General features: G+C 43.5%; 1 protein-coding gene across 2 annotated transcripts in view; it reads left to right on the top strand.

The window, feature by feature from the left end:
* Positions 1-259: 259 nt before the first annotated feature.
* scfd2 (sec1 family domain containing 2) overlaps positions 260-27,260 on the top strand; it is a 121,155-nt gene continuing 94,154 nt past the window's right edge. For both annotated transcript variants that reach the window (XM_028588186.1, XM_028588188.1), the window contains exons 1-4: positions 260-1,187; positions 2,190-2,358; positions 13,121-13,248; positions 21,315-21,490. In XM_028588186.1, coding sequence (XP_028443987.1) covers positions 374-1,187; positions 2,190-2,358; positions 13,121-13,248; positions 21,315-21,490 — 1,287 coding nt within the window. In that variant the 5' untranslated portion in view covers positions 260-373. The remainder of the gene's footprint in view (positions 1,188-2,189; positions 2,359-13,120; positions 13,249-21,314; positions 21,491-27,260) is intronic.

The raw sequence follows: 27,260 nt of genomic DNA, 5'->3' as shown, positions 1-27,260 counted from the left end.
GAATCCTAGAGACTCGGTATATTAAATAAATCGATAACTCCATAATAACTTTTTGCTGCTTTTAAATGTCTTATCTATCCCTGTACGGTGTCCTTGAGTGCAGAGAAAGGCGCCTTTAAATAAAATGTATTATTATTATTATTATTATTATTATTATTATTATTATTAACTCTGGACTATACTTCATGCGAGTCATTCTGGTTACTGTCATAGCAACGAGTTAAAGCTTGGATGACGTTTTTATGCTGCGACGGTCGATTGCCACGTCACCTTCAAGAGACTCTTGTGTTGTTTTGTTCTGGAGCTACTTTAGCTGACATTTCTGATGTGTCTTTAATTTCGTTGCATTTAGCAGACACTGACAATTGGCAAAATGCTGACGACGGAGAGTTTTACGCACTTTCCGGTTCAGATGTGGGAAAGGGTGCTGTCGAAGGTAAAGAAATCGGTTGTTTTTATGGATGACAAGTGTGCAGAAGCTCTCCACTGGTGCGGAGGTGCCGCCGTCCTGCTGGAGGCTGGAGGCAGGAACTTGAAGGAGTTTTCGAGCTTCGAAGCCTGCGCTGTGAACGAACCAAAAGCCGTGTTCGTGGTGAGCACTTTGTTGAAGGGCAGAACAGTGGACATCATTAAAGACATCATATCCCTCAGCCACTTCCAGTACTGTGTCGTCTTCACCACCGTCGCTCACTCCGTGCACCTGCTCGCCAACAATGTCACCGCAGAAATGGAAGGGAACCCCGTGTTCGAGCAGTTCGAAGAGAAGCTGTGCGAGTGGATGGGGAACATGAACTACACGGCTGAAGTCCTGCATGTCCCAGTGGTCTTCGCCCCCGTGTCCCAGCAGCTTTTCCTCACACCCACTTTTGCACACCTGTTTCCCCTGCTGTCACCTGACCTCGAGTCCCTGAATGCAAAACGTCCAGAGAAGAAGAGATTTGGAAGCCTGGTGGACGTAGACATGCACTCTCTCCCTGTTGGTCTGCAGCTTGAAATCAAATCCTTGGCTTCGGCATTAAATTCCCTGTTTGAAGCTACAGGCACCAGGGAAGAGAGTTTTGCTGTGGGCCCCATGAGCCGCATCATAGCAGGTGAACTGGCCAATCACCCTCAAGCGAAAAACAGAAGGAAGCTAGCCCCGAATAAAGCATCCATCATTTTTGTGGACCGAACAATGGATCTTACAGGTGAAAACTCCCTCCTTTTTTGATTGTATTAATCCAAGGTTTCCCCCAAAAAAGTTGTTGAGCCCGATGGCAACTGTCTGTGACTGGTCCCAACTGGGACCAGTCACAGACTGATGGCAGCATTAATGTAGAGCCCAATAGTTTCTGTGATAACAGAATCATGGACGGAATTGTGATATTCAGAATCTAAAAGAGCTATAAGACAGGATCCATAGGGCCCTACATTAAGTCAGTGCTAAAGGCAAGGGTGTAACTTTGGTTTGAGAAGTGGGGGGACACAAAAGAGGGGTTCTGGGGTGTCCTCTGCCAGAAAAATGTTTTCGATTTGAATCCCATTTCCTGCATTTCTACACATAGTACATTCATAGGAACTATGGTGATACATAATCCAGGAAATAATTAAGTTGACCATAATGAAATCATGCCAGAAAGAATAGTACTAATCTATGTATAAGAAAAAGATGTCTTACTTTCTTTATTGCTTAAAATAGTGGCCAACCACCAAGACTTATAAATAAAATAATATCAAACTAATTTGAAAGTGGGGGGGACACAAAGAGGATTTTGAAAAGTGGGTGGGGGACATGTCCTCCTTGTCCCCAGTGGAAATTACGCCCTAGGCTAAAGGCTAACTGGAGACTTGAAAATGTGACTGCGTCTAAGTTTCCAACTGAGCCGTCCCATTGTAACTGTAGTTTAAAAAAACATTTAAAAATACATTAAAACAGTTTTTTTGCTAGTGGCTTGGGCCTGGTGGGGGCAACTTAGGCCCAGTAGGCCACCTGGCTTGCAATACACTGGGGCAAACCCTGTAATCACATCACAATCATGATCCTGTCTTGTTATTATCTATGGTATTCATAGGTAAAACTGCCAAAAGAGTATTCTGTGACCAGAATCGTGTAGAAAAATATTGATTGATTGATTGATGTTGATATGTTACTGACTGTTAGTGACTGTTACTACATACTGAGTAGATGTTTGGTCATTTTTGGTTCTCAGGAGCTGTTGGTCACCATGGCGACAACCTGGTGGAAAAGATTCTGACTGTGCTCAAACATTTACCTGGCCATGTGACGGACGTACAAGTGGACATGCTGGAGCTCACTAGTGTGCAGCGAACCCCCCACTCCCAGAGCACCCTGGCCCCCGGCTGTCTCGCACAGACTCGGTGAGTGCATCTCTGATGATGGTTGGGACCGTAGTTCATTCATAGCAATAGCCAGCTATTATTATCACCTGCTTGAGAGACTTGGATTGAAATTACTGTCGTTCATAGTGATCATTGATCGCACTTCTTTTCAACCATAATTTGAAACAATTTCTTTAAATTTTGATTTTAAACGTGACCAATTAAAGAGAAGAGACAAAATGTCTACACCATGTCTGAATGAGGAAGATAACACAATAAGACAAGGGAAGTGAAGAACAGAATAAAAAGATAGAAAAACCAATTTTAGTAAATAATCAGGAGATACTGGATTGAACAAATGTTCAAGGGTTCTGCTGGATAGAGAAGTTTGCAGTTTGTACACCTATACATGTTTTACCTATACTTCTTAACTGAAATGCTTAAAGTGATGGTTCAGAGTAATTTCACCCTAGGGTCCTATGCACCATGACCTCGAGCCAAACATCCCCCCCAGAAGCTTTTTTCACCTGGGTCGAATATTGGGAGAGTTAGCGTTATCAGCTGAATAGCTTAGCGCAGGGGCTAATGGATCCGAGAGTGTCTCTTGTACATTACCCCACTAATAATGCCCGAAATTAAACCAAACTTCTACACTAGTACAAATAGGTTATGCACTCATAAAACGATGGATTGTAGAGTTTGTAAGTACACCAGAAGTGTATGTAAATAACACTTGCCTGCTGGCTTCTGCTCTCTGCTGCTTAACCCTAGGGTGAAATTACTCCAAACCATCACTTTAAGTTTCAGATATTTTGGCTATACATGTATATCATTTGTCTATTCAGAGTTCTGGTGGTCCAACTAAATTTAATGTCCAAGACCCAATATGACAAAACAGAAAGGGCAAAAAAAAATCTCTTTTTCAGCCTTGGTTATAAGCCCCATTTTTTCCTTCTACTAGTGCTGCAACAGTTTAATAATATATATGTCTGTATATATAATCAAGACGAATACAAGTATTTTTCCAGCTTGTAACCGCATCCAAATTGGAACTTCAGTGTGTCCTCTTTGTTGATTTTGTAGTGGCGGCCCGCCATGGCAAAATTTCTGCCGCCACGGTATCAGAAATAGGGCAGACGCACAATGTAGTCGCGCTTGCCTTTTAAATTATCTTGCCGACATAATGCACGCTGCAAGCTCCCAGGAACAGCGCCATGTCTTAAAGCAACCATGGGCTTAGCGGCCAACGGTGGAACTGCAACCCTCTGGCCCAGAAAGACTTTTCCCAGAGACTTTGCATGGCGAAAGAAACTTTATATTTCAGCGGATAATTTGTTTTGGGGTACATCAACTTACCAGTTCGAACACTAAAAGGGTCCTTGTTTAAAACGTCACGTTTAAACATTTTTTAACACTAACTAGTAGCCAAATCCAGAGTTATTATACTAGGCATGATGAACGCACATAATGAACGCAAGAAGACCTGTGGGACTGCGCCCGCCCACGCCGGGAAAGGGGGACAGTTCGGACAGACCTGCCCCCACTGCTAAAAAAAATCCTAAAGGAAATTGAACTTGCCATTGGAACCTATCTCTATCCCTACCACTGACACAACCACAATATACAGTTTTACATACTTTTTCCACCTGGCCAAACACACGCTCACCAGCCAGAGCCAACCCCCGCTGAGTTGGTTGAGTGGCACATGACCAGCATTGGGTGCCAGTGGTTCAGCGAAGCTTGCCTCCTGTCGTGGCCGTGCAGATGCACGTGTTCGGCGCCTGCGGTGGGACTGTTGTACATGGCAGGGATTAGTCCTCCATCATGTGTTCCACTCCCGCTTTGCCGCTTCATGTGGTTGCAGGAGGAAAAGACTTTGGCTTAAAAGAAGAGTTTTGTGGCTGGAGCTGTCATGCAGTATGTCTGGCCGCGTTGAGTTCATGAACAGGCTTACACACACCGTGAATGCAGCAAGGGCCGTTCTGAACTAGGTGGGAGGTTCTGTTGTAATGGAACCCGTCTTAGATCTCCGTAGTCCGTGGCATTTAAACAGTGTGTACTGTAGCAGATAATGTGAGCACAGCAGGGGCAGGTTGCACTGACCCTCGCGTGCAAGTCTGGGCCACGTCAAGCAGATCCCTATAATACACCCACAAAATGCAGGTCTCAAGTCCATGTAGTTGTCTGGGGTTGCACAAACACAGCTGAGTTGTCTCACTGTTGATGGACAAAAATGTGTTATATTGCGTGCACCATGCTGCAGCAACAAGTAGGGCTGCACGATATGAGGAAAATATGTACTTACAACCATTTTGACTGACCTTGCAATTGCAATATGATTCACAATATTGGAGGGAATAATTGTTTTTGTATCATTATTATAATCTCATTTTCATTGAAAATGATTAAAACATAAAATGATTATAGTGGGATTTTTGCGAGGATCTGTACCAAACAAAGATTTTTCTTTAGTCTGTAGGATAAGATTTGTAGACTGAGACGTCTCTGCAGCACCACAGTCCTTAATTCAGAATGGTTTGACACATGTTTTGCCTTTAACAAATATTGCGCCCCCCGCGATTTGGATATTGCATGAGTCCGTATTGTGATTTTGATAAAATTGTGAATAATTGTGCAGCCCTAGCCCTAGGGTTAAGTGTGTGATGATGGATAAGAGGTTGGGATTGGTGGCTGTGCAGGGGTTGAGGTCCCGGCGGCAATGTTTGCAATCATTGTTCTAGATCTTTCCAGAAAATATGAGTCTCAAGTAGGGCTGGGTAACGCCACTGATTTCCTTGGTGCTATCTCTGATTCAATGTCGATTTTGGATGTTTTAGTTGCAAAACCAATTTTGCTTAGATTTGAAAGAGATTTTACAATTGTACAAGGTTCTCTCTAACCTGGTGCATCATTAAAACTATCAATGTTTACATTGAGAATTGACCCCAAAGCAGTTACATTAATGTACTTTTTATTTACACACCACAGCAGTCAACACAATAAAGTGCAGCTCTAGAGACTCTACAGTCAGTGAATATTGAGTGACATTTCATTCTGATATCTTGAGGTGAGGTCATGGGACACCTTTTGCCAGGTTTTCCCTCACCAAAATGTATCCTAACTTTGGAGGGTTATTTAACCCCCTTCCCAACAAGATAGCATGACATATCAATTTGGGATCGACCGATATTGGTTTTTCAAGGCCGATATCAATACGATCATTAGTAGTTAATGAAACCGATAACTGATATTTGGAACCGATATGCATTTAAGTCAAAATTAAGATTTTGGAATGTTACAAACTCCAACACAAAACTTAGTTTAAATGCTTTAAAGGTGCTGTAGGTAGGATTGTGAAGATCCAGGACTTGGCCAAAAAATTTGAACATTGACAACTTCTCAGTCCCTCCCCCCTTTCCGCTAAAGCCCAAAACGGTCTCCTAAGCCCCTCCCCCCACAAGGGAGAATGAAAGCGTGTGCCTGAGCAGTGATTGACACACAGTTAGACACCCCCCCACCCCCCATCTATTATTTATCTGTTATCAGGCAAATAAAACGCTGACACAGATAATATGCAAACTGACAAAAAATGGCCAGATAATCGTCCCTAATACCAATGAATTCCTTAGGTTTTCTAGTTTCATATGATACAGAGATCGATTTTGGATTTTATGAATCGATATTGAATCATTCAAATGGAAATTGATTGGAATCGGAAAATCTACTTTTTTTTTTTTTTTTTTTTTTTTTTTTTTTTAACCCAGCCCTAGTCTCAACCGTACACCTTATCTCAAAACATTTCGTTGACCGATTCAGATATTGGTATACACCTTCCAGCAGAGGCTCCGACACAAACAGACAGAGGAAGAAGTGTAGCTGAAAGTAATAAGCGGGGCTGTGTTTGTGCGGAGTACGTGTCAGCAGGAGTGTATGTGCCTGTGCTATCTTCGAGCAGATGGCCCAGTTGGGCCTTATCACAGATGTTTAGGAGATTGAAGAGCTGCCCAGAAAGCACTGCAAGAAAGAAGCCCGGAGTTCCCACTTTATTTAACTGCATTCAAGTGCACAGCTCACCACAGGCAGAGTTTATGTCAATCACTCTAATACCTTCAAGACAGGGCTCCGCAGATGCAATGTTTTTCGAGGTTTACTGCTCTTAAGCATTAATCTCTCCTAATTCTACAACAGATACAAAAGCACACATTTCTAAAACAGATTGTTTTCTTTGCATGATGTGAACTGTGCATAGCACTAGACCCTACTGGCTCTGTGTGGTTTCATTGTCTATACAATAAGTTCCCTCCTACTGGGTGTTTATACGCCTATGATTTGCGGTGCTATTTTTAGCTCCGACCACTGTGTGTTTTGATTGCTTTTGTTGTGTAGACCAACTCAAGCCTTTTAAATATTAGGTGCGGACGTAATTTGGACCTTTTGTAAGATATTTCCTTCAGTAATTCCAGGATATTTTTACAGACTACTGTGTCTTAAACATTCTGTGGGTGGTTGTTGATTCTAGCTCTCCTGGAAAGACCCCACACTTACTTTGCAATTACTGTCGTATTGTCTTTCATAACCTGGTGGGAATTTTCCTTATCCTACAACCTGACTTTCACTCTGTGGTTCTAGCAATCCTGCCAGGGAGAAAGTATACTTTGTGTGGCTGTATACTATACGCACACACACACACACACACACACACACACACACACACACACACACACACACACACACACACACACAATTTTTTTGTTTGTTACTCCGCTCTTGTACTATGGCATTCTCTTCCAGCCATTAAATAGTGCCATGATGCACATTTTGCTGTATATAGAAGGATGTTGAGTGAAAGTGGCAGTGGGCGTGTTGTGTGTGTGTGTGTCTGTGTCTGTGTGTGTGTGTCTGTGTGTGTGTGTGTGTTTGTGGTCAGGTACCTTCCAGCCCTGTCGGTGTAATTTGCTGTGCTTGGCTGCACAGCCCGTGTGATCCTGAGCAGGACATGTGAACCCCACTGGCAGAGGGCACCAAGTTTCCCTCAGTCTCAGACTGAACCCTGCACCCCCGCCATTCTGGCCGCCTTCGACCTTGATCCTGTGGTGGGCGTGTGTGTGCCTGTGGGCAGCACTGAGTACGGGTGGCCAAGGTGCTCTGGGTCTGCCTCAGGAGCTGCTGAGCCTGAGCCAGGCAGAGCAACCGACCGCACCCTGCCATGAGAAAACACTGCGAGGCTGCCATCTCCTTTCAAATCGGCCCGGCAGATTGTGCATGCGTACCACCAGGAAGCAAGGGAAACACCTATTTCTGTCCCAGCTGGGAAATAAGAGCATGATTAAAAAAGCAGCGAACGCTTCTTTTGAGTTCAGGCTGAGATAGTAGAGTGCGGCGAGCAGGGAGCAAATGACAGACAGCTGAGGGCAGCTAAGCCCTGTTTTTACCCCACCAAGAACAAATGAAGCTGGCCATCATCATTCTATGGTGGTTCCCTATAGGGTAGAGATTGTTCTGCTATGTTATCCTTACTTGAAGTTAAGACCTATAAGTGATTTATAGGCTTAAAAAACAACTTTACTTCATCATTACTTACAGTGTAGTATGAGTTCCCGTACAGGCCTGCCTATTGACTATGTTTTTAGGATTAAAAGATTTGTTGGGACAGGAGCACATGCTCTGTTGAACAGTGGTACACAGGATATTGATTCTGGCCATTGGGCTCCTTACATTGTTTCATTGACGAAAACTTAATTTCTACAGTAACTGCTTTCCATGTTCCACTCTCAACATAGTTGAGCCTGCAGCCGATGATGAATATTAGTCTGTGGGGAATTAATTGCAGTGTTTCTACAGTGTGTTTGTGTGTTACACCACGCCAGAAGTAGAGGTTGTCATGCACACAGAAAAGTGCTTTTTCTTCTTAGACTAGATCCTTGCTCTAGATGGAAATTGCAGCCATGCGCTTTTCGATGTGCTTGTGACTAAAGTAGTCTCAATTCAATAGCTTGAACTCTTCTCCCACCACTTTAAAAGAAGTGGACCAATTCTCCCTCTGAGCCATGTGCGTCTGTGCAAAAGCAAGCAGCACAATGCGGTTGCTTAGTTCCGTCTAATAATTCATCACACTGATTTTATCGAGACTACCCTAAAGGTCAGTGATGACTCACACAGTGATAAAAAGAGCTCATATCTGTTGGATTTTGGTAGTTATTTACGGGAGATGCTGGGATTTAGCCATATCTTTGGATTCAGTGAGCTGACCTGTCCCCTGGCTCATTTCAGATGTTGTGTCTCTGTTTCTTCCGCTGCCTAATTCAGTTTTCTCCCCCGGTGTAGAAGGTATCTCATCCTGAAACCCACAGTACATCAATCAAGTAGATTACTCTAACCTGAACAACTTGTACTCCGTGTTCCCTCCAAGACGGAGATAACGTAACCTATTCTGTTCGACTTCTACTCTGTTCTTTGATACTCACTGCAGAACGCACTTTCGATTTGGAAAAAAAAGAGTGTGTGTGCATTTATTCAGTAAGATGAGAAAACACCCCCCCAAAAGACGACATCCTCTAGTCCCACTCACTTTCAAAGAACCCCTGCTGTTGGCTTTCATTTGAAATGGTAAACTAGTGAAGATGGGGGGGGGGAAGAGACTCCCACATCGCCCCCCAGCCTGCCCCCCTGTAAAACTCCTTTCATTTTTCACCTTCTCACCATTCTCTTTATAGCCAAGACACACCAACCAGACGGCCGACCGTCGACAGACAAGCCAGTCGGAATGATCAGTCGGGTCCCTGAGGTCCAAAAAACGGCCTCGGGACACACTGAGGAGACACCGCCTTGAGAAACGTAATACGTCTCCATAGCAGCAGGCAGCACTACTCTGTATGGTTGCCCAAGAAATGAAAACCGGCAGCTGATTGGACGAACGAGTCACGTGGATTTGTTTTCTCTGGAAATTCAAAATAGTTCACCGAAACGTGTTTCTGAAAACATTTTAAGCGAGAAATAGGCCGTGCAGTTGCTGAATCTGTCTTCATTTCAGATCGACAAAGGTCAGTTTAAAAAGATTTTGTCAGATTTTGAGAGACTCTAGTCACGCTCATCCCGCTCGCCACTTCCGGGTGAGTCCCGACGGCCCCTCAGACGGACGACGGCACGGGACACACCGAACAGACTCGAGTCACTGACCTCGCCAGACTGTCCAACGGCTGATTATTGGCTTGGTGTGTCTCAGACTTTATACTGCAAAATAAGAAAGTAAACATTTTATTTTAATATTGTATTTTCTTACATTATTACATTATTTCGCATGTGCATTTTACCAATGCAGCCAACATCACATTTTTATGAATATTCAAATCACTTTATTGTGTTCATTGTACATGTACAACATAATTCTGTTTTATGAATGATACATATACTTCTATATAATACACAACACACCTTAAAGAAAATTGTTGTATTGGAAAAGATGTTTTTTTCATTTCATTTAAAAACATCAATTGCAAAGGGTGTTAACAGTGATGTATTTCGCTATTCTTTTTTTTTAGTGTAGCAGAAGTATATATGGAGTCGTCACTGAATGGGAATGGCCAATGAGAGCGCCTGGTACTTCTGCATTGGTGTGTTTTATTCTTAGTGTGTATCTCCCCTCCCCTCCTCACTTCCTGCAGAACTCCTCTTCCCCTTTTATCTTTCCATATAAATCTGCCCGGGTCATTTGTCCCTCTTGCCAGGACACACAGACACTCAAGGCCAGGTCTGGTTTTGGTCCACCTCCCTCGCATGTACGTGAGGATGTTTACAGGAAACCGACAGTGTGTTTTGACCCATTAAACACACTTCATAAAGTAACTCACTTAGGGATTGGGCCTGACCTTGCACAGTCTTATTTAGACTGAATCTGTTACATGGAGACCTGTTGGAAAGTCCACACACACATCATCTGGATCATCTGCACTGGGTTTCTGATCATTTTGTTCCGTAAGTGTAGTTTGTGAATGTTACTTGTTGTACAGATGCTGAGAAACCCCAAGAAGTGATGTCAAATATGTATGAGCTTTGATTAGTATAACGTTTCTCAGCTGTCCAAGTGATAGGCTTTGTAGAACTCCTGAGCTTTAGGCAATCAGGTTTGCTGCTTCATGTTTACCTCTAGCAGTGTCTAACAATGCAGCGAGTTTTGAGAGATTTAAGATATATTTTTCTCTGAGATTTTTGCCCCCAGTGAAATAAGATTTACTTCAATCTTGTTTCATTCGTGGTGCTCAGAACATTATTACTTTTTAAAATTTACAGCAATTTCCCTTAAACAATAAAACAAGTCCGGTTGCTTCCATAAATTCACATCACATTTTTTATTAGGGAATCTTTCTACACTAGAATTATTCTTCATGAAATCCCAGACACATATTTCAAAAAGTCGTCAAACTAAAATGATAACGCCTGACACTACTAGAAGGAAGTGAGAAAATGTGGATTTTTGTGCCAGCCGTCCAGGAGGCTTCATCGATCATATAGAACTGTACTGTATGTAGTATTACTCACTACTGAACGCCCCCCCCTCCTGTCAGAGTAATTCAGGAAATAAACACTGAAATGTGTGTGCCCACATACACACGCATGTTCGCCCAAACTCTGAGGGGTCGGGGAGTAAATTTAAGAAATCCTGAGTCAGAACGGTTTGAGCCATTCTTTTCTGCTGCATCATGCACTTCCAGGAATACTATCCCCCTCCTCACCCCCACACTCATTAATGACTTGGACACGGTCAGAGGTATTTCATCACTTTAATGAGCACAACTTGTTCATTCTTTCTTGTGGTACGCACGCAACTTTTCTTTATTTATTTTTTTATGTTACAGTATTTGATGTCTAACTGCCTTTCAACGTAACGGCACTCTTTACACATTTAGTGGAATTTAGTTTGGGCACAAACGCCCCCCTCCCTCACTCACCAAACACACTCAGCCTGTCCAAGCAAGCCACAGCGGACCTTCACTATGGTGTACACGAGTCAAAAGCAAGACTGCCCCCCTCAGGTTTCATCAGAGCAGCCTTTCCAACAGCCACACTCTGCACTTAATGTTTGCATATGGCCAACGACACGCGCCCCACATTCCCAGCCCCCCCCCCACTCCTCTCTCTCTTCCATAGTAGAGTAGTTACTCAACAAGGTTCCTGGCTGGTTGTGGAGTATAAACCTCACCCCTCGGCCCAACTCGAGGGCCCCCCCCCTGCCTTTTGCCTGACCAGACCAAATGGCCCAGGGAGTCAGGGTTTGGGGCCCCCAGGTGGGGGGGCTGGGTGGGCAGAGAGCCAAATTAGAACCATATTTCATCCACACTCTACTGAGGCCCCCCCCCCACCCCCCGTCTTCCCAGAACACACACAGGGTTGTGTGCAAACATGTACAGATGCGTTCTACACACGCACACGCACACACGGCTGCTCACATATGGCATGGTCAAGTCACACTATTGGTATTTGAACCACGACAAGTATGCGGGGCTTGACAATTTGCGCAATCCTCGTAGTTCTGATACTTCATCAAGTACACGGGAGGCGTTTTTCTGAAGGATTACGAGAAGTGTTTTCCAGAAATTACACCATGTCATAACTCTTGACCAACAACTGCAATGCAGTATCTGTGTCTTCATCCCAACTTAAGCAAGCCAAGAGTTTTTTTTATTATTATTATTAATTACCTCATTTATTGTATTGTTTCTTGTCATTATTTTTTTTTTTTGCTGTATTTTTTTTTTTTTTTCAGTTTTTACATTCGACTCTTGTCCTGGGCTGAGTCGTGTTTGCCGGCCTTTGTGTCTGGCTCTAGTGTGAAGATGGCGGGCGTTCCAGTGTGAGCCCCTCTCCTCCCCATCCAGCCCCAGCCCAAGGTCTGGAACAGATTACGTCTGATATTAAACACATGGCAGTTAGAAAGGAGAAGAAAAAAAAATAAAGGCGAGAGAAGAAAAAAGTTTAAAAAGGAAAAACGGAGTGGATTTGTCAACGAATTCTCCACGTACCTCCCCTCTCTCTGTCCTTTTTCTCTCTTTGTCTCTTTCTGTTGTACAGTAAGCTTATGATGCCCTTATTTTTGTCCAGCCAACAAAGTGTCAGTGCCTTTTTAACAGGGCAAGAAGTCTAAGAGGAGACCAAAGGAGTGGCATGAATTCATACACAGGACCCAGTTCATAAGAAAAAAGCGCCGCTCTCTAGGGAGCTAATGAGGATGAAGCTCCTCTGCGACACTCTTTGTCTCTTTCATGGAAAGACTTGAAGCTGTTTCCGCAGCTCGCTGGCAGATGGTAGTAGTCTTGCACACATGCCCTGTCCTCGGTCTCCCATTAGAGATGTGGATCAGTGGGTTTCATAACCTGGCGGATAATGAGACCAGGGACTGAGATGGTATCAGGAGGAGCCTTGGTCTCTTGTTGCTTTGCCACCGATATAAGGACAGCGCCGATCAGTCCAGAGGAATGTCGGCACACAGACGTGTTTTTAAGGTGGATTGAAAACATTCCCTCCAACTAATTTCAGCTTTTTCCTGTGAGGGGTCCCATAGGGGAGTCGCCGCTCCCTGACCCAGCGGGCTCTCTATCACCGAGACGAGCACTCAATCACGTCCTTGTTATCCCTTTTGTGTTTATACTCCGAGTCCTGCATGCTCTGAACAAACAGCAGGAGCAGCTCAGCTTGTTAGTGCTGAAAACACTGTTCATCTCTACTACGGTGCTTCTTTTTCTTTTTCTTTTCTTTTCTCTTCATGAATAAATGGCCTGTTTGATAGTTTGTTTTTTTCCCCTCCCAGGTCACCTGCAGCCCAGTCTCTATGGGAGGCCATGCTGACCAATAAACATAAAGAGGGGGTGATGGAGGTCCGTCGGCAACTAGTGGAAACAGCCAGTAAGGAGAAGCTGCCAATCAAGATGAGCATGGGTAAGACACTGAATGCCATAGACGGAACATCTAAAGTAAAAGCGCCGTGAGTGTAAATGTATATTCTTAGAGAGAAGTGTGTGTGCTTTGGAGCAGAGCCATAGCGCCCCCTACTGAGATCCAACTTCTCTGCCTTGCCGTGTATTTGCCCATGTGGCTACAGAGGAAATCTGAACCACATGTTGGCTCTATTACACACACACACACACACACACACACACGCTCCCTTCCACACACTTTGTTGTGTGTTAATGAAGCAAAAGGGGGCTGAAGTGATGGATAAAAATATGTGTAGGCACGCAAAAATAAAGTCATTACCTGCACAAGTATACAGCGCCCTTGTGCACGTTCACCTTTACGCTGCCCTCTGACTCACATTGGTAATGGATGTACTACACAAACACACACACACACACACAAACACACACACACACACTGCGCTAATATGCAGGTTAGCATCTGGCAGAGAGGGAGGGGGTTAAATGGGAGGGGCATTGTGGTCCCTCAGCGCCTGTAATCTGTGAGGTAAAGAAGGTCTCGTCTCTCGTAACAAGCAGGTTGTAATATGTTGGAGGTCACGCACGCACACATGCGCACACACCCCACACACTCTGCCAAGCATCTGCATACACATGGTGGTTTCATTTCACACATTTTTGCTAAACAGCAGTCCTTCTAAATTTAGATGGCTGCTACATTATGGATTTTTTTTTTTTTAGACAAATGCACAACAACAAGCAAACGCAACAAAGTATGAGGAAGGTGTTGCATTAAAGCTGCCCCCGCCTGCTGACTGACAGTCTGTTGACTTAATGTCTTTCTTGAGAGAGAGACACAACCATGGAGAGAAGGGGGCACTGTCCAACTCCTCACACACTGAACCTTTATACCCCCACTGGCAGAAGACCAGACTCCGTGAAGCCCCCTGAGCTCCCAGCGCCCCCCCCCCCCCCTCCCCACAAAGTTCCCATCCTGCCCACCAGCACCCCCGGAGAGATCTCAATCCATCATGCTCTGATCATATGATGCAAAAGTTGAACCCAGTAACACAAAACGCTTAGCATATAATACCTCTATAATATAATACCTCTCTCGGTGCCCACTCACTCTCTAGGAGAGAGGACCATTTTTTTCCACTCGCAGCCAAACTCCTCCTCAATCTGGTGGGTTGATGCAGATTACTGGAGAAAAATACTGGTGTATCAGGATACTGCAGGCCCTGCATTCTCACATACACACTGGACTCAACTTGGCTCCTTTTCATCTCATCAGGATAGGATCATCCAGAGAGAGACAGAGAAAATAATCTGTTTCTCAGAGCCTGAGTATGACCCGTCAGGTTTCTCATAGCACACTGGGATGACGCAATTCCGTGTGTGTGTGTGTGTGTGTGTGTGTGTGTGTGTGTGTGTGTGTGTGTGTGTGTGTGTGTGTGTGTGTGTGTGTGTGTGTGTGTGTGTGTGTGTGTGTGTGTGTGTGTGTGTGTGTGTGTGTGTGTGTGTGTGTGTGTGTGTGTGTGTGTGTGTGTGTGTACTGTATGTGCAGAGTCCAGTGTTTATCTTGGGTGTTTTTGCTCATAGCGGGGAATTAGTTGGACAGCTTTGGTTTCATTGTCCGTAAAAGTGCGTTTATCTATTCATCTGTGTGTGTGTGTGTGTGTGTGTGTGTGTGTGTGTGTGTGTGTTTATGCTTTGCATATGTGTGCGTCACAAGGTTATACAGTTTGTGTATATATTGTGTGCACAGATACTGCAGTGTAAATGAGATGTGTTCACAGGGCCTTTCTTCCTGTGGTGCAGTCTGCTCTTTTAACAGCAGACAACCGATGGCATTCATCATTTTCATGCAGTGAGATCTCGAAGAGTGTAATATCACAATAGTTTCAATGAGACAAGCATTTATGCTTTAACAGGATGATCTCCCCTTTCTAATCTTAATTTAAATGGCAATCGCAATGTGTTTCGTTAAATGGCAAAAAAAAGGCTTTGAACATCAACTAGTTCCATTTTGGTAATGATTATAATTCTCTAATTTACTAGAACAAAAACAGCATATTTTCCGTTGTAAAAGGTTTCATCTCAACATTGTACAAGCAAATGAAAGAAAATGTCAGCACAGATCACAATGTATGGACATTTATTGCTGTGGAAATACCACAGTGTTTACAATAGTCTGTCAACCAAGAGTGACAACATTATCAACTGTGTTACTAAGGGTAACTGCTCTTACAACAGTTACAGTTTTGCTACTTTTAGTTATTCCAAAACCTTCTCACACACATTGCTGAACTCAAGTTTTTCCTATTGTTTTAATACAACAACATATCCATAATCCGATCAGATTTGATTTGTGATAATCACAGTTTAGTCCAGTGACTGGAGACAAAGTACTAGGGGTGCACGATTCAGAAAATGTCAAAATTTAATTCATTGAATATATATATATTAGAGCCGGGACTTTAACGCGTTAATTAAGATTAATTAATTACAGACTTTAATGCGTTAATTAATTACACAAAAAATGACACGTTAAACATGTTTTACGCATTTTAATCACACTTATTTTTGCACCGCGGGACGTTTCTCACTGGATGAGTTTCGGCGGACCGATTATACTGGAGCACCAACTAGCGTTCATGGCTTCAGACCTTTTATATATGTCAATGCTTCAGACAACAACAAACCACAGTGAACATGAACGAAGAAGCTGACGAGACCGCTTTGGTTGGCTCCGTGGATGGGACATTTGGTTATAAAAAACAAACGGATGGAAGCGTCGATAGAGCATGGTTGTGTGCATGCTATGCAACAAGGAATCTGCATATCACCGCAGCACATCGAGCCTCAAGTATCACCTCAACGCAAAACATTTAGCAGCTAGCGTGGACGTTAGCCCGACTCCGAGTACAAGGACCCACACCCAACCCACACTCCACCAGATGACTGGTTTAAGGACCAGGGTAACTAAGTCTGAATGTACTTGAAAGTATTGTGTTTTACTTAAAAAACATAGTTTACAGAAGGTCTACCTACCTATAGGCCACCTGAATTTCTGAAATGTACTATATTTCTAAATATGCTATTGCTACACTTAATGGCAAAAATTGCACTGGTCTGCTGGACTTGGTTGAACAAAAATAAACAATATTGTGTTGCTTAAGCTTATGTATTCAGTCATTATTCAATGGTATACTAAAAATCCATGTGAAAAAAATTACTTCTCACTGTTCTCAGGTCAAATATTTATGGAATTAAAATGCGATTAATTTCGATTCATTAATTACAAAGCCTGTAATTAATTAGATACATTTTTTTAATCGAGTCCCGGGCCTAATATATATATACATACATACATACATACATATACATATATATACACACACACACACACACACACACACACACACACACACACACACACTCCTCTACGCAGCGGGCCCGGGTTCGACTCCGACCTGCGGCCCTTTGCTTCATGTCATTCCCCCCCTCTCTCTCCTCTTTCATGTCTTGTGCTGTCCTATCAAAATAAAGGCTGAAAATGCCCAAAACCATAATCTTAAAAAAAAAAAAGTACACAGTATGTAAATGTAGTTGCTTTTCCCATATGATTGCAGTAGACATATAAAAAATATATATGAATTGATTTTTGGAATTCTGTGAATGGATTTTGAATCGGTAGAGCTTGAATCGCGATACGAATGTGAATAAATTTTTTTTGCACACCCCTTGAGTTAGAGCTGCAAAGATTAATCGATTAGTTGTCAACTATTAAATTAATCACCAACCTATTTTGATAATCTCGTTGTACATGTGTATAATCACAAAAGGCATTCTATTCTATAATCGGTTTGAGTCATTTTTTTATGAAAAAAAGGAAAAATTCTCTGATTCCAGCTTCTTAAATTTGATTATTTTCTGGTTTCTTCACTCCTCTATGACAGTAAACTGAAACTCTTTTTGTTTTGACAAAACAAACACTTGAAGACGTCATCTTGGGCTTTGGGAAACACTGATCAACATTTTTCTTCATTTTCTGACATTTTTAGACCAAACAACTAATCGATAATCAAGAAAATAATCGACATACAGGTGATGTATAATTTTTTTTTCCAGCTGATATTTTAATCTCCAAATCCCTCCATACATTTTAAAAGGTCCCATATCATGCTCATTTTCAGGTTCATACTTGTATTTTGGGTTACTAGAACATGTTTACATGGTTTAATGTTTAAAAAACACATTATTTTTCTCATACTGTGTTTGAATACACCTGTATTCTCTCTCTGTTTGAAACGATCCATTTTAGAGTCTATCTCTTTAAGCCCCCCCTCCCAAAAAAAGCCCCTGCTCAGATCAGTCAGCGTTTCCGGGGTTTCGGCATCTGCAATCTTGGAGTCTCTACACCGTCATTGCAGCCGGGGAATGACTGTAACAGCACTGTAGTGGCACGTTCTACCTATATACAGTATAGTTGTGACATCACAACCGTACGGAAGTCCTGACGGCGTTTAAAAGCCCACTTTCTGAATACGGGCTGTGTGTATTTCTCTGTAAATTAAGCGTTTTGATACTTTCACAGTATTTATATAGCACCTCGGACGGCTTCGTAATAAAAAAAAAACTTGGAAAGCTCACTTTTTACAGTAGGGGACCTTTTAAAGGTGTGTGTTTTTACAACACACTTAAGAAGGTCTGAGTAATGTTTTGTGTAGCTGCCCTGTTGCAGCCTGTGTTCTCCAATCCTGTGCAGTCGATTCTTGAACGGGGCCCCAACATGCATCCACAAATAAAAGCACCAGGACTTTCCTCATCTTCGAGTGCATAAATAAAAGTCTCTCTGCCTTCCTGTGTCCCCCATCCATGTAGAATTACTTATGAGGCTGTTGAGCTGCTGAGACCAGCCACCACTCACTCTCCAAGCTGACATCAGACATCACTTAGCCGCTGAGTAACCCTGTGCACCTAGAATGCAAGTCATCTTCCAGAAACGGAACTAAATCATTGTTGGCCCCTGTGCTTTTCTGCATTGTTGAGGACTTTGATCATGAGCGGAACCTCAATTGTCACTTCTGCACATAAGGCTGAAATGGGCAGCAACTCAAACTGACTGAAAATGTGATTTGTTTTATGGCTGCATCTGCAATAAGTGCACAAAAGAAAAAAAGAGTGCACATTAAAATGGCCAAACGGTTCAGGTTTCTTCTGCTCTCTTAGGTGATATCCAAAGAGCGACACAGTACTACTTTATATGCTGTACCTAAAACCACAGGGTGCTGGTGAACAAAACCGACATGCTGATGATTGAAATAACTCCATATTTCACGCACACATTATCTAATCGACTTAAGACTATATTCGAAAAACATGTCATACACATGACACTGGACCATAGTTTAACTTTTACTGAAACATAAAAACTTGCTGGGATTTTCAAACACCAGAAAGGAATGGTGTATCTTTCAGTGATGACCTAATGACCTAATGAAAACTGTTGTTTAAACAAATGATAAAGCTGGCATGTAAAAATCAATTCAAGGCACAAGTACAGTGTGTTCTTACATGTGCAGTCTTCAGTCAGAGCCTGAAAATTAGAGCCTGTTATTTGTGCAGGAACACCCTTGTCTGAAGCCATAGCTCAGCTGACAAATCATCTCCCTGAGATTCATTTTGCATCTGGCAACAAGATGCCTGAGGAATCACAAGTGTTTCAAGGGCAGTTTAGTGCCACAGATAAGAGCTAAGGTTTTGTCAGGGCTGTTTGATTGTGTAATGGAGAACAGGCGTTTGTGTGGCTTTCTTGTCTTAAGTTCTTTTTTGTCTAACATGTTCGGGGCCAGATGTACTAATTCTTTTGCGCCCACTTCAGGCATATTTGTTTCACAACGTGCGCGTAAAAGCATGGCGAGGTATGTACAAACAGGCCGCACTGAGGTAAAAGCGCAGACTGCCTGTAGCGCGGACTGAAAATGGCAAATTGCGCTTTTCTGTGTCATGCATATGCATTCATGGGAGGGTGAAGGGGAAAGTGGGAGTTTTCCGTAAAGAGATGGGAGGGGAAGCGTAAAGTGCGCCTAATAAACGGTATGTACAAAAACCGCCTGTGAAAGCGTGCCTCTATTTTGTGGTGAAAATTCTCCGCCTCTTAAAAGCAGGTGTAAACCAAGCAGGTTTCCTTGCATATGCTTCCTGGTGAAATGGCAGCAGTAATCCAAGCAAGACGAAGACATGGGCCAAGGAGGCGAGCTGAAAAGATTTTTGCCGCAAGGATCACAATTTTTCAGTCGAGTGAACACGAAAACATTAAATGTTACAGATTAAGCAGCAATGCAACATTACAATTACTGGAAGAAATCAAATATGACATTGAATCTGTGACTCAGCGTTCACATTCCATCCCAGCAGTTGTTAAACTCCTCGCTACATTACAAATATTGGCATCAGGATCATTTCAAACAGTCCTAGCATCAGCAGAGGGAATATCGCAGTCTGCACTCAGCCCTATCATAGCACCAGTACTTAACGCTTTGCTACAGCGCAATTTACCGTATAGTGGGCGGAGAAAGGCGCTGATTACCTGATGAACTGCAGGTTTGGTAAATACGACATAAGCTGAAGTATCACAGCGTGCGCTTTCTGCGGGTTGGCCATGGCGCCGATAACTCTACATTCGCAAATGTACGTACATCTGGCCCTCAGTCTCATATGATCTATGATCTGATCTAAAGTCGGATTATATTTGGCCTACAGTGTGCCATTCTTCTGGTTGCCTTTTCTCGGGAGGAAATATGCTTGGCTCTAGTTTTGGACATATTTCCTGGTTCTGTGCTGAATTATGGTTGGCACATCAAACTCAGCGAACCATGGGTATACTGCCAGGATTTTATGGCTGGATATGTTCACAATAGAGCTTTTCAGGTTTTGGAATATGTCTGGACTGAAGCTCATTCTTCAAAAATACTTTAATTTCAGCAAGAAAGTTAATACCCTCATGAAGACACTTATTTATTTCCCAACAGAAATCTATTTCGCTGTCAGGTTTACTTATCAGCTGCTCTGAAAATTAGTTTTTTCATTATAACCTTCCCTGGATGATTCTCTCCAAATTTCTTTCCGAAAATATTTCACACTTCTAGACTTTGTTATCCAGTTAAATGAAGTTAAAAAAAAATGTGTTGCAAGAAAAGAGATTTCTGCTCCATTTTGTATCCTGCCTGTCTGTTTCTTTCCCAGTCATGTGTTTGGCCCCGCTAAAGAAAACATTGGCCATGTAGTCCAACATGAAATACTCCCACATCTGGTGCTGGTTCAGAACATCAACATGAAGAAGTAGGCTTTATTGGGAGTTAATGTGTGCCCCCTCTCTATCCCAGCCCCTGACACAGCCCCTCGTACCTCCAGGCCACCCTGCACACCCCCCTTCTAGCCCTTGCACCCTTTACTTCGCTCTTCCGGTGTCTCTGTGAATCTTCGTGGGAGGGGCCGACTAAATCCAGTCTCTCTCTGCTGCCTCTGTAAATGTTGAGAGCAAACCTCTTGATTTACACTTAGTAGTCGCACACAAGACAGGTTCTCAAGGGCTCTTATCAGCGTTCCTGCACCTCTGCTACAGTATGTGTAGACCTACTCATTGATGTTGAGTCGTACACTGTGACTCATGTAAGCATCTCACTGACTCACTCAGACAGCTGGCACATATAGAGAATATGGCTTCCTGTCTGGCACAGCCACATGCACACATACACACTTCTGCTCTCGCTTTCTCCCAGCCTGTGGAGTTTTTGCTCATTAAGATAATATTATGGTCCGTCTTGGTATCATCTCATTCCCCTTTCTGCCCTAAGCCGAGCATGCGTGCGTGTGTGCGTGCATGCGTGGGTGCATGCGTGCGTGCCTGCCTTGCAACCTTGTAGCTTTTCATGGCACACAAAAGGCCAACAGTCTGAGTACAGTTGGTGATGGGATTTTAAAAACTGTACCGATGTACTTAATACCACTTAATACCAATATTGATTAATGAATTTGTGATGGCTCCCCAGATAATAACAGGATCTTCTTCCCTCCTCTCAGGCCGCGTGACCCCCGAGCAGCTGTGCTCCTACATGCAGCTGTTCCGGAGCAGTTGGGGGGCGCTAGAGAGTCACTGCGGGGTGCTCCAGCTGGGCCTGGCCACGGCCCAGACACTCGGCCACCCCAGCCTGCCCCGCTGGGATGCCTGCCTGGCCTTCGAGAGGCTGCTGCTGCAGGTCCGTACTCCTCTTACACAAACCTATTATCCATATGTGTTACAGGTGATGAAAAGTGAAAAGTCTCAAAATGGGATATACAGCACAGATGCAAGCCATTCTCTTTTTTTAATATTAAAGGAATGTGGATCATTTACAGTAACTTGAAGAATGCACACCCGTTTTTTAAATTGTGTCCAAAAGGATGTTACGCTTACCGAATTAATTAGAAAAGCAGAACATTCACTCGCAATTTGAAATTAACTTGGCAATTATTCTTGCACATCTTTCCCTTTGGTAAATATTTTATTACCGATGCTCAGCAGGTAAGTGGGTGCTTGTGGTTCGCTAGATGGCGGCCAGAATGTGGTGTTAAACTGACAGAGACTGAAAAAACCCTGCAGATTTCTCTCCATAAACAAGGTCAGTTGTGTTTGCAGGAAAAACATTCAAATCCAGTAAACACAGCGAAAAACGCCAGATTTTCCATCATGTTGTTTACAGGCTTTTTAGTTCAGAGGAGGAAGAGGTCTAGTTTACGGGGGCGGACAGAGGCGGATGTACACGTGTGTTTGACTGTGGAAAAGGTCAGAGGGCAAGTCTGATGGAGAGACGAGAGGGGAGAGGGTAAGGATAAATCAAAAGGCAGACCAGCCAGTCAGCACACAAGGTCTTAAGCAGTGATCTGAACTGATATGTTAGGACATTTCTTACACACAGAGCATCGCTAACAAATATTAAAGCCATTTCCTCCGCCTGTTACCTTACTATTTTCAGTGAGTGGCTTTATATTCCTGAAGCTGTAAAGAAAGCTGCAGGACTGCAGAGTATTTAGGAACTTATTTGACTAAATCACGGAAAAATAAAACGAGCTCGCAGCAGTGCCCCATGCCAAATTGGAATTTGAAAACAACCTCATAACCTTGGTCCTCAGCTGGGGCCGTCGTTGGTTTATTAAATAAAGGAAGAAGACTTTAGGGCTTATAGTCGCAGCATCCATTTACTTAATGACTCCGCTTTGATCCACTACCCCATGGTTGTCTACTATACCTGGATAAGTCATAGTACGACTTTCTCACCACTCTTTTGTAGTTTGAGTCTGTCTTTTTAGGTGACTCTGTCCTCAGCTGGAACTGGGTCTCGTTAAACTGACGATGACTTTGTTAATAACAGACTTGTTGGATTTAGCATCAGGATAGTGTGTATATATAGCACTTGGCGTGGGTTGAAAATGACATTCTTCAAGAATCAAATCTCACAATCAAGCCTTGAGGGCGATGCGAGAGTTGGTGTTTGCAATCAAAACGGGCCCGGAGTTTTATTGAGGTATTAAGGGAAATGAGTTGTGTGTCCTCTGTGCCCCCGTCTGTTTATTTAATTTCCATGTGAGTTTATTTTTTTTTATTTTGCTTTGGCTCAACATGGACAGAGAGAAGTTAATTACATTGCAAAATGGCGGGATGAAATGCCTTCCAGCTCTGGCCTGGCGGTTGGGCCATGTTTGCTCTGCCTGAGTGTGTGAGGGCTGCTGTGGACGCGACTGGGCAGTGCCGGACGCTCCATCGCTGGTGGACAGTGGGAGTTAATTTAGGCCAACCGCTCTGTGATGTTCTGTGGAGCCGTGGAGTGGGCAGTAGCTGTACTGAGGCAAAGGGCCATTGAGTTCAAGGGCTTAGCCTAGTTCATGCCTTTCCAAACGGTTACGCACACACTTTACTGCATAAAATACTGTGTAATAATACCTTTTTTTGCTCATGAGGTAATGCTTAAATATACTTACATAAAAAGCACTTCGTAAATGAACTGTGCTCTTGCAGAATTTGTAATGGGGTCCTTTACTTGAAAGGCAATACACCTGTGAGGGTATTGCAGCTGGGAGGTTAATAAGATAGAGGCACAAATGTGGTTCAGGAGGTTGACATGTTAGTTGGACGGTGATTTGACTGTGGTTAGTGTGCTACTTGCTGTTTATACGGACTGTACGGAGACTGCTTGAACGATTACCTCCTCAATATAGCACTTATATTTGTGCGCGAGGGCCAGATATCTTCTTGGCTGGCACTGCCACCCTGCCTGCACCTACTACCCCCCTGCCCTAGCTGTCTGGCATGTAACTGTGTTTTAGTCTGAATGGGTCAGATTGAGCGGGCTTGGTCCGGCTCCAGTCTGCAGTCACAGAATGTGTATGCTAGACGTGCTCAGTGCCCGACAGGGGGGTGGTGCAGCCAAGGCAAAAACTCAACAGACTCCCTCTTTCACCACTTTTCCCAGAACATCCCAGACACACTACCTTCCCATCAACGGCCCAGCCAGAGCCTCTACCTCAACAAACTAAACACGTACACTACTACTGTACTTCCCTCCCAGAGAGAGCTGACTCAGGACCAGTTGCAAATGCATTTTTTTTATTTCTTTTTTTGTAATGGCCGACTTTTTAGGGCTACTATTGTGTTTGTTTGTGCTGTGCAGCCTACTGTTCATTAGTCTGTCACATCACTGAACACAGTAGTGATGACAGCAGTGCAGTAGAGAGGAAGCTAACCTCTCTCACCTCGGCCTGTTGCTTTACTCTGCTGGGATTACCGGGGCAGGCCTCTGCAAACAGTCAAGCTCCGAGTTATTACTGGCCACGGCGCGGCCGATTGTCCCGTTCTCCCATGAGTCACTCAAATTGCCTGCCTGGTCCTTATCTCTGTCTCTGCTGTGTGTTTGTGTTTTAGTCTGAAAAACTCTGTATAGTAAGTAAGTTATAATAATAATATTATTATTTATAAGTTGAAAACAAGCTATGAATGAACCCAAACCTAATTGCCTTGACATTAATTTACAGAAGTGGAAAAATGCTGTATATTTATACGTTGAAAAGTGTTAATTTGCCCTCATTATTTAACGTCACACAAAATAAAAATCCAAATAAGTAATTCTGAAAATGTCAGCATCTCCCAGGGCAACCAATTAGAGGTATTTAGTTGTTACTTAGTATCCAAATTGATAATCAGCTTTGTTTGGGTTCCATTCTCTAGGTGTCAATATTATAGTTTAAAAAAAAAAAACTCATGACAATATATTGGTCAGTATTACATAAACACATAGCACAAACAAACAATCCTATAGACCCCCCAAAAAACAATCTTTTTTTTTTTTTTTTTTTTTTTTTAAAGAATTCTGACCAAGATACCTCCAGAGCGAAGAAGAAATCAACTTGTTACTATCACTTGATATATTGTACGTTCCAATTCCAATATATATATCTTCAATAAGCTAATAGCGGCCAGTATCGGTCCAGCTCTTGTCATGTGCATTGAGTCTGAGTAGAATCAGCTCTCATCGTGTGTTGTTGGGAAATGTGTTTTTCACACAAGACTAGGGATGCACCAAGCCCAGATTTTTGGGGTTCAGCCAAATACCGAACCCACTGGTTAAGGTTCTACTGAACCGAATCCTACTCCCATCCTCGGTCATTAATGAAGTAAACGTCTGGTTAACACCAGTTTTTAGCTGTGACTGTCCTTCCTTTGCCGTACCTTGCTACATTTTGGCTGCTGTCTGTAGATTCCTTTGTGCACAACTCGTATTCTTTCAGATGTTTCATACCAAATGTTGTAACAGCGGCCATGTTGTGTATTGTTTAGGGTCCTCGCCACCATGAGACAAATCATCATTGCAGATTGAACATGTAGCTGGACTTGAATGGCCTTCTTTTGACTGAAAGTACTGCCAAACTACACTTTTTCTGCTCACGAGTTCCATTTTCACTTTCTCACAGCCTGCTGAATTTAACGCTCCACCTACGTAAACACCTTCCCATAATCAACGGCACCGTCATCACGTCGACCAGCGTAGCGCGTGTAGCGCAAGCGTAGAGTCAAAGAGTTTAGAAGTAACAAGAGGCGAAACTCAATAGAAGGTTGCACAGCCCTAGTTCAGATGGGGTCTGACTGTCTTCAAGATGAGGAACAAGTCCTTTTTTTTGTGTCAGACTCTTGTTTTGCTCTGTTTTGTGTCCATGTCTGTTGAACTCTCGTGAGTACATAGCCAGGTTGGAGCCTGGTGACCCACCTACTCCATTACCCCCCCAGTCTGTATGTGCTGCCCTAAAGACTCATGACCCTTCCCCTTTATCCCTCTATCCCTCCTGGACACACAGCGACCTGTAGATGCTCAAACCTGCAGGTCTGTAGAATGCCAGTAGCCTGACAATAACCCCTGTGCCGTAAGCTGTAAGAAGGCATGCCAATCCACTAGAATACTTAACGTGCAGTTATATATGTAACATCTGGATTGCATCACTTCTAATGGCGACAGAAGAAAAAATGTTGATATTGGTCTTAAGCAACTTTCATCTTATCTGAGCTGCATGCCACAGACAGACAGACAGACAGACAGACAGACAGACACACAGGGGGATTTAAGTCTGTAATTGGGCTTTCCCCAGGGTATGGAGCCTGTCCCCACACCCCAGACATTCCCCTTTATTCGCCATCTCTGCTGTGTCCCTGTTGGGAAGGGTGTGGGGGGGTTACTGTGTTTTGCAGGAGATTGTAACAAACTGGTGTGAATGACTCCAGGTCAATGCCCTAAGATGTCCAGCACTGACCCTCTCCAGTTCCCCGCTGTTTAACAGCCTCACATCTGGACTGACCTGGACTGACCGTCTCCTCATCCATCCACTTTCAGTACCACATATACTCCCCTCACAATACAGCCCCAGTGTATCCTCTCTGAAGCCCCCTCAACCCCCGGAGCAACACAGAACGAGCCACAGGAGGTTCGGGATCAACTCCTGTCTGTCTTTTGACAAAGTGGCCTCTCCAGGCTCCCTCCCATCGTCTTCTGCTCATCCCTTTTCTCCAAACCTTGCTTTATCCTGCACTTCCCTTTAAATATGTCAAGCTTACCCCCGTATCTCTTGTGATGTGTTCTCCAAACATACGCCTCGCTGTAACATACACACACATGCACAACATGAACTCCTGTGCTCCGCTTAAGTCCACGCCACTGTATTTTGTAGCATAACAAGACCTCTGAAACTGGAAGAAAATGCAGAGCTGGAAGAAAGTTGGGTTTATCAGAAGAGTTGGTTATTTACCTATCTCTTCCTTCCTGTGTTTAGTTGAAGAGGATTACAGTGGGAGGGAGGAGCAGCGATGGAGTTTACTCCCAGGAAGACCCAGGAATAGCCCCCATCTGGGCTGCACGCCCCTCCCCCCCCCTCTCAGCGCCAGTACCCTGAGACGGCTGTGTTTACATTGCTCAGCACTGCTCAGGCCTAATGTACTATCTGTTTAATAGGCAGAGAGAGGCCTGTTTATAGAGATGGACCTTTTTAACAGGAGGTGATGGGCTGGCTGGTAGGCCAGAGGGCAAGACCAACTCATCTCACTTCCTGTTATCATTACCTCTCTTCTCTCAGGCAGATAGGTGCTTGGCTCGCTCCGCTTTCTGCATTATTTATCCCTAATTGCCTTCGCCATCCTGCTGCCTGTGATTGTGCTCAATCTGTCTCCCGAGGAAAATGGAGGAACACAAGGAGGCTCAATCAAGTCGCCTCATAATAAACCTCAGTGGCTCCACTTTCTCAGCTCAATAGTAATTTGCATGTGCTGCATTTTAAATGTTCTACTAAGCATCTTTCTACTAAATCTATATCTCAGCCCACTGAACTGAAACTTTATAGGAATTGCTTTGGTGTTAATAGCTGTAGAGTTATAGAGCTACAGCTCTCTGAATGTTAAAGCTGAGGGAGTAAGATGGGCTCCTAAGGGTTCAATGCACTAAACATTTTCTCTTC

Source organism: Perca flavescens, chromosome 9 (genome assembly GCF_004354835.1).
Source record: "Perca flavescens isolate YP-PL-M2 chromosome 9, PFLA_1.0, whole genome shotgun sequence".
NCBI lineage: Eukaryota > Metazoa > Chordata > Actinopteri > Perciformes > Percidae > Perca > Perca flavescens.
This window is presented reverse-complemented; position numbering and strand designations above follow the sequence as displayed.